This window comes from Struthio camelus, chromosome 4 (assembly GCF_040807025.1).
Source record: "Struthio camelus isolate bStrCam1 chromosome 4, bStrCam1.hap1, whole genome shotgun sequence".
In the NCBI taxonomy this organism is placed as follows: domain Eukaryota; kingdom Metazoa; phylum Chordata; class Aves; order Struthioniformes; family Struthionidae; genus Struthio; species Struthio camelus.
In genome coordinates this window covers 78,818,903-78,827,519 of record NC_090945.1, presented here as the reverse complement: position 1 = coordinate 78,827,519, position 8,617 = coordinate 78,818,903, and the positions used below count along the sequence as shown (strand labels likewise).

Genomic DNA, 8,617 nt, shown 5'->3' with positions numbered 1-8,617 from the left:
CTGCAAAAGGTCAGTAGGCTTACCCATATAACTTTAAGCCTTAAATTTACTACAGCAGCCTGTATACATGCAAGGAGGTATTAGGTGCCCTCAAAGACAATCAGAAGATGGTGCTAAAAACATATATGCAAACCTGGGTATTAATACCAGTCTCAGGTATGTGTTTTTCAGCATGTTACCAGCATTTTGTTATCCACAGAACGTAATTAATATCAAATGAAGTTTAAGAGTCATAAACAAACACATATCCATTTATTTTCCAGCAACATCCCATACAAAAAGCAATAGAAACATCTTCTGCTGAAAACAGAAAGTCTGTACAATGTTATCATTTACAACAGTTTTACATTTAAAATCAGCAAGTTAAAAAGAATTAAGCACTTCGTTTTCTTGACTGCATTTAACGTTCATGACTATTTACAGACTTCTCGGGCTACTGCTTCTTAAAGCACTATCACTTCTACCTGGGCTTTACCATATGGAACTCCAGATTCTTACAGTATTTACTTTCCCATTGTTTCGGAAATATTTTTGCAAATAAAAAGAACCTGCTCTTTCTTACGTAAGGCAGTTTAAACTTAAATTTAACTGCAGTGGCTCTGTTTGCTAGTACTAATCATCAGCATGGTTCAGCTGCCTCCTGTATTACCTACAGATAAATCTTTGTAGCAGAGCCACATGGAAAAACAAAGTAGCATATCGATGGTCAACAACATCACCCTACTTTGCTCTTGATGTGACATGGCAACTGAAGTTACAAACTCAGCTACAGGAGAAACAGTATGCTCTTACTGAACTATTTAGGATTACTTGAGGACAGCATTGCCTTTGGCTATTTTTCTATTGAAAAGTTCTTTAAAAAAAAAGTCTGATAAAACATAAATTAGAAGTTAAAAAGAAGTCACACAACTTAATTCTATTTTTACATAGGTTTGGTCCAGAGAATACATAGACCAACCACAGCTTAGAGAACAGTCCTTAACTTTGCTCAAGCTTTCATACTATTAACAAGTAGACAACACCCAGTTTATTAATCAGGCTAACCTCTCAAATTTAAAATAAACTTCCTCTAAAACACTTTGCCCAACACTACTTAACTCATAGTATTGAGATCTTTAAGCGGCTCACTCAAACACGCTTCCAAGTCAAATTCATCTTCTGTTTGATAGTTGACATGTCTGACTTTTGTGGGAGTGCCAGAATAAGTGTCCTGGAATACAAAGTCAGTGAGCAATTAGTCATCAAGTGCAACTTAGTTATGCGATAACATATTTCACTTCTGTAATTCATTTAGCCTACCCTGTAACAGAGGCTTACAAACACTTTAACACAGAAAAAAAACAAGACTAGTATAAGATTGAAGAATTTAAATGAAGGCTTCTCTGCCCATCCAAACACTTTCAAAGATTTGTTTACTATGTTCAAAGGATCTATGTATTCAGACACTGCAATATTATACAGATTCAATATTCAGAGAAAGAAATTCATTAAGAAAAACATTACTGAATCTTTATGGAAGTTTACTGCCCAGCTCTGAAAAACACTTCCTGGATATAAAAATAGCTTACTTCAACAAGTCACAGTGTGCCATGACAGTTACACCAATTATGTCCTGTTTTAACATTCGATATCACAATCTTAAAAAGAAGTACTTCTTCTGTACACTGCAGGTCACAAGTGGCATGCTTTAAACAAACAGATGCTTTCTCTTTCGTAGGCCATGAAGAATGAGGTATCTGTCATCTCAGCCGATCACTTAAGTTCTCTCTGAACTTGGACTACAAACAAAAATTGGCTATAGCTGGAAAATATTTCTGTGAGTTCCCCTGTGACTTGAAATCACTCCGCTTTATAAACAGTCTCCATCTACACCTGGCAGCTCACAGAGGCTCTAATGTATTCAGGCTACTCTGGATACAATTATAAGTAATGGACTGATTAAAAAAAAAATTATGCAAGTGACAGATATTCTTACATCGTTATCTTGAGAACTCGTTTGAGATTCAGTAGAATGGCTTCCTATAGATTCTGTCTCCATCTCACCAAGATCAACAGGAGTACTGTAAAATAATTCAAAAGTATATCGCTTAGAACAAATTCAGTTTTCTCACAGTAAGCTTATTGCATTTTGTGGGTGCAATTCTAGAAGTGGTGCCAGAACAAGCACAGAGAGACCTACAGAGATTGTAGGGACAAGGGTGGCAAGTTGCTGAGACCAAACAGAATAGCAAGTTAATTAACACAGTCAAAAACACACAAAGACTAAGTCTTGAGACTGAATACTACAGCTTGCTGAACACAAATATCCAACGTTCAAGCAATGCCTCAATACAGAGGGCAAACATGGAAAGAACAAGGAGTTTTTTTTTCCCCTGAGATGACACTAATTTGTTTTCCAATGTAAAATTTAACAGCCATCATACACACAACCAGATCCCAGCATCTAGGGATAGTTTCAACAGCAACGTACAGTACACACAGTAGGCTTCAAGCTAAAATACCAACTAACTCCTTTCATGTCAATTGCAAGTAAAAAGCAAACCAAATTAACCCTTTGTTTTTAGATCACATTGCTGCATACTGATTTTTATCATTGTCCTCATTAGAAAAGAAAACCTTAGCAACAAAAATATTTCTTTTTCTTGGAAAATCAGTTACATCTCTCCCTTCGTTCGGTTAGTTCCAGTTTATTTTATCTTGCAAGCTCCTTGATCAGTTTTAGTTCCTACAGATGAAAGGAACAAGTCACATTCTTCTGAATCTTCTAGAGTAAAAGATCACACTAGCCTGGACTGTGAATTCTCATAGCGATGTTTTTAATTTAATGCGACCCTGAGGTGATTTTACTAGTCCTTCTTTCCTCCCCTCTGCTCAGGGAACAAGAAACTTATACCCCGTTCTTGAACTAACAAAAGAGAAAAGTATAAGGCATGTTCCTGTACGCTGTGTTCTGAGCTCAATATTCATGAGATCTGCAAGTCCGTCAGGCAAACTCCTCAGCACTGCTGCTACCACAAGTCACTTTTGTTCCTCTAGAATTAGTCTGCAGACTGTTCTGAAAGGACTAGCCTGCCCTGCAGGTGTGGTGCTTCCTTTTAGAGAGCACTGCAGCAGGTTCTCTGATTTCACGCTGTGGAAATCCACTAAAGAAATGAGGGACATACAGCCATGTCCTTGCATGGACACTAGCTAAGTCCAGTCCCACCAACTAGATCCAAAAAACTCAAAAGTCAGTCAATACATATTTTGTCCGCAAAAGAAATGAATAGCTCCAGAGAGCGCTCAGTGTAGGCAAGCAGCTAGGGAAAGCATTCAGTGATCACTGACTGGTCTCCAAAAGGGCTGTCTTTTTTTTTTTTTTTTAACCCCTCCCCCCTCAAGCCTAAGATTGTATATATTAGTTTCTTTAAAGGTATCTTGAATACTCAATACATACATTTCTTGTAGATCACATCCTTCCTCAGCAGGTGGATCCCAGGAATGCAACGCAACTTTCCATAGTTTAATTTGCTGGTCCCATGACCTACGGCTGTACTTCTTAAATTTATTTGGAGTTCTGGGATGAACTCCTGGTATACGATGGCACCTAGCCACATATTAGACATGAAAAATTCATTAATGCTTTTCACACAGACATGTCAAATAGCTTTAAATTCTAAGACTGGTTGCCTGCTACATAGCCTGATTACAGCCCAACACATTCTGAAATAAGTAACATAATCACTTAGAGAAAAAACTCCACAAGTGGTACAATTCCAGCCCCGAAGTGAAAGGTTATCATCTATATATTCACATTTTAGATTTTCCATCTTTGGGTAGTTTAAATAAAAATGGACTATCAATCTTAAGTCTGAAAATTTCAGCATGCAGTTTCTGCATATAATAATATACCTGTCAAACTTAAGAGCAACGAGGCTCTGTTTTGCCTTTCAGTTTAGGAAGGGAGAAAACTGCCTGTGAAAAATACAGTTTCATTTCTTCTAGTTGACTGCCACAACTACAACCAAAACAGCTTTCACTTTCATTTCGGCAACATGAGAAAGTTCTAAGTGACATTCCTCATGCACAGAGCAGTCAGGGAAAAAAAAAAAATCCAAGTCAAGTTACATAATATCATTAGTTTCAATCATCTTGGGGGGGTGGTGTGGGGAAGAAATGTCTCAGAAAAATCACGTTTGCAGATGCCTTTCATTTGAATATACCTCAGGTACCAAGCTTAGTCTGTTAACATGCTTATAAAGAACAGGTATGGCATATTTGTATATTTACAGTTTTCCAGAAATTCAAAAACCTTACCTAGGAACTTCTTTAATGTATCTATCATATGCAATTGTGTTTTTTCCATAGTTTATCTGCTTTTGTCTTCTCATCAAAACCACTTCATCTGTCTCAAGTTCTACTGTTACAGTGGATTCCTTTGAATCAGAACTAGAGGGAAAAAAAAGTGTAGATTTGGGAGTATTAGAAAACCAAAGATCGTCAAAGACAAAAACATACATAGATGCTGAAAAGTTAACTTTTTTTTAAAAAGCAGTTGATAACGTTCTTATTGAATTGAATTAACATGTTAGAGCAGACTTAGGATGAACTATTTCAAGCTGAGGGTTTTCAGAAGCAACAGGGCACATGTGAGATTGAGACCTATCGTCAGGATTTCCCTCAACTAAGACAGAAATTTATCTTACCTTCCAGAGGAGGACTTTCTTTCTCTTGAAAATTCATTTATCAGGAGTTTTCTTCTATACCTGTAAGAGTTCAAAGCAATACTGTTAATATTATATACAAAGCAAATATAAGATTCCCCCTCCCCCAAGCTCACAGTTTATTTCACTTCTCAGTTAAGCAATAACCTTGAAGTCAACGCACAAACTATAAATATCTTTCCATTTAGGGAAAAACTGAAAGATCTATTCCATAACTCTCAAAATTTACTTTTCCCAAGTCTTCTCCCTAAAATTCTTGTTATAGTAGCTATACACAAGAACAGCAATCAGTGAAATGACACTCACAGTAACTCAATCTAAGAGATTTAGAATAGGATTCTTCCAAAAGGGGGACATTCAGTAATATACAGCACAACCTTTGGAGAGTTTTAAAATGTCACTCCTATATGACTCCTAGTGGGCCAGCCAAAGCTGGCCTAAAAGCAGGACTTACTATATGGGGCTGTCAGGCCTACATTAGTCTCCGACTTTACTACAATTATGAAGTTAAAATGCAAGTCAATACAGATTCTGCAAGACTAGTACCGTTTCCCCTCCCTTTCCTACTTTGTCTTAAACACCCATGGTACCTTGCGATTTCTTTGTTAACACTGGTCCTCATTTCATCTTCTTCCACTGCAGTTCCCCAGTCTGAACACCGTGAAAGGGGTCCAGGGCCTTCCGGTGTTGTAAAACTGAGAAGAGAGCCTCTACGTTAAAATTTTATTTTAAGTTTTTTTTCCCCACGTTCCCCTCCATTTTCAGCTTAATAGTTATTTCACATACTCATTTACAGCAGTCTTAGTTGTAAGAATCTTGTGTAATTCTTTTAAAACGTAACCATTTTAAACTTAAACCTCATTGCAGGGTCTCCCTTTGGGCTTGGAGAGGGTAGGGTGTTTAAGTTTACATACAGATGTGTAGAAAGGTACCAACGTAGCAAGTAACCTAGCCTACAGCATTTTCCATATTGTAGCTGTTTTCCTTCAGAAAAAAATACATGAAATACCATCGTAACTCATTTACTCCCTTATTTACCCTTTCACGATTGCAGACCCAGTAAAGTGACAAAACTTAGAACACAGAATTAAGTTATACAGCTAAGGAGATAAAGCTATGTGATAGCACCAGGACTTTCCCATATAAAAAGATAATTTGAAGAACAGGCAAATGCACTAAAAATGAAGTTCAGTTTTTAGGCTGCAAACTGAGATTTGCTCTGACCTTGCCAGCAGATACTTAACAACTGTCTTTATTGCAGCACATTAGTATCATAAGCAGATTCAAGCTGTTGTTGGGGGCAGAGGGAAGAGCTTATATCCCCTTCCAGCTAACAACAGCTGCCTAATTTCAGATTATTAAATATGTGTTTCAGCTTAGTTTCTTGTCCTCCTGACGACTGATTTTCTCAAAGTACAAACTCAAAACCGTAACCTACAAACTAGAGCTTTTTCAGTAGATTTAGAAGTACTCTGGAGAGTTACTAGGATTCTGCCCAGAAAAGTCCTTTTAAGTCAGGGAATCCGTTTAAGTCACATCTGAACTGAAACCTGCTCCAAATCCTTCCCTGCTCCCAGACCAGAAATAGGCTTGCATTACTACTTTCACGTTTTTGTTAAATTCAAATTGTAAGTCCTCTTTATGTGGAGAGGACAAATAAAGAAAAATACAGCACAGGTCGCTTTGCAAATATCTATTCAAACTACAAGGATTTCCAGCGTTTGCTTGCAATGACCTCTAACTTGGCTGAGAACGCAGACTATATTCCGATTTCCCACGGTCAAAAAGTATGCATTATTGGCAGAAGCATCCCAAAGTACTTGGTTAGTCCCACAACCTCAGCTTTTTCCTCAACAGTCTGTCATACCCTTTTGTACATGTTTGTTTCTGTACCTGTGCTGTGTATATAGGGAATAGGGGGAACGTGAGAGGATCTATAGCTTCCTCTTGATTATTTTGCTCTGTGACAACCCTGGTACCATCCAGACCCAGCTCAACTTAACTGTCTCTTTCCAGACCCTCATCCCCATGTACCAGTTCACACTTGGATAGAAGGCTGGGCTGGGCCCAGTATCTGCTGGGAGCATCTGCTGCTCCGCTAGGATTGCAAAGGGTGATTAAACCCCGTCAGAGGAGCAGGAAAACAAGGCTTAAGTCTCACAGATTGACTTCTGGTTGTATGACTCAGCTTCTATGATAGGGGCTCATGATAAATAGCAATAAACAAGCATAGAATAGGATAGAAAGTGATGAATAATATAATGCAAGACATAAAAATGAAAAATACTTTTACTTATTCTTGATAACAAGGGGCTCCAGATAAGAACACTAGGCTAGATTATTTTCCCTCCTTAAAATCAGCTATTTAACATCTACAAATGATGTACAAAAGCACAGGACTTGAAAAAACTAGGCACAAACTAAGAACAGGAACTAAGCACCACTAAATTGATTAACTTGACACCTTCTTCTGATGAAGAAAAAGAGGACGGACTTGTTTCTAGTACTTACATGCCACGCAAGCATCACCTACCTGTCCAGCCTGTTGTCAGAAGGCCTATATTCATTTTCATCAAAAACAGACGAATCTAATTCATTCTGCTTTCTCCGTTTTCCATCTGCTCCACGTTTCCTTCCTTGGGACCAGCGAGGTGGAGGCTGCGGGCTGGCAGCAGGCGAAGTAAAGACAACACGCAATAGTAAGCTTTTTGTAATCTTTGAAACAACATCGCATACAGACATCATATTTTATTCACCAGCTTTACTTCAACAAACCGGGCTCCGTGCTACCGCCGCAGCTTTTGGCTTTCGGGCTCTACAAAAGGGGAAACCGTTAACGCCCCCCACAACCTGGCCCGCAGCAGCCCGGCCCGGCCCGGCTTTGCTGCCCCTCAGGCCCCGCGGAAAGCTCCAGGGGGCAGCGCGCGGCGCCGCGGGCAGGGCCGAACATGGCGGCCGCGCACCGGCGCGCGACGCCCGTTAACGGCCGCGCACCGGCGCGCGACGCCCGTTAACGGCCGCGCACCGGCGCGCGACGCCCGTTAACGGCCGCGCACCGGCGCGCGACGCCCGTTAACGGCCGGGCGCGCGAGGTCGGCACGGCCCCGCCCCAGGCGGGCGACCCCCGCTCCCCGGGGCGCCTCGCCGCCTCTCTGCCCCCGCCGCTACAGCGAGGGGGGCGAGGAAAGAGCCGCAGAGCCCCAACGGCCGCCACCGCGCCGCTCGGGTAGAGGGGGAAGGGGGGGGCCCTACCTGCGGCTGGTGCCGGTGCCGCCGTGGGGGCTCCTCTGGCGGAAGGACATGGTGCGGGGCCCTCACGCGGAACAGACGCGGAGCGGAGCGAGACAGCCGCAACCTGCCTTCCCGCCTCAGCCCGTTCGCATCTCCCGCCGCCGCCGCTGGCTCCGCCCCCGCCTCTCCTCGAGGCGCCTGCGCGGGCCCGACCACTGCGCATAGGTGCGCGGGGGAGGGAAGAATCGCCGCGGCCCCCCAAGGCCGCCCCCCCCTTCCCCCGCTCTAGCATGGAGAAACCACCCTCCCCCCCTCAGCGCCCCCTCGTGAGGTGAGGGAAGGAGGAACGGGACACACCGGCGCATCCCCCCCCCACCCCTCGTTCTCGTGGTTTAGCCCGCTCCCGCCCGTCGCCCCGCCCCCGGGGCGTGTTGGCGGGAGAACGCCGCGCCGCTTTGGCGCGCCCCGACCCGGCCAACCCGAAACGCGTAAAGCGACCTGGCGCTAAATAGTATTTGATGCCCATATTAAACGAGGTTGGATTATGCCATGAGGCTGCTGTGCCTCCAAGCTGACGCGTGGAGTTTCCTTACGTATGTTTTCATTACAAATTCCTGTGGCTTCCACAGGCATGGCACGATCCTGTTAAATCTGTGATATCTGCAACACACCGAAATGTCTTA

At 42.3% G+C, this 8,617-nt stretch overlaps 1 protein-coding gene across 1 annotated transcript; it reads right to left on the bottom strand.

Moving 5' to 3' along the window:
* Positions 1–233: 233 nt before the first annotated feature.
* On the bottom strand, positions 234–8,349 carry SLBP (stem-loop histone mRNA binding protein). Its single transcript, XM_068943595.1, has 8 exons — positions 7,956–8,349; positions 7,237–7,368; positions 5,294–5,398; positions 4,686–4,745; positions 4,297–4,428; positions 3,437–3,586; positions 1,976–2,060; positions 234–1,210 (listed from the first exon to the last, which is right to left on the bottom strand). The coding sequence occupies exons 1-8, from the start codon at positions 8,003–8,005 to the stop codon at positions 1,094–1,096; spliced, it is 831 nt and encodes a 276-aa protein (XP_068799696.1). The 5' UTR covers positions 8,006–8,349; the 3' UTR covers positions 234–1,093.
* Between the last annotated feature and the right edge of the window lie 268 nt (positions 8,350–8,617).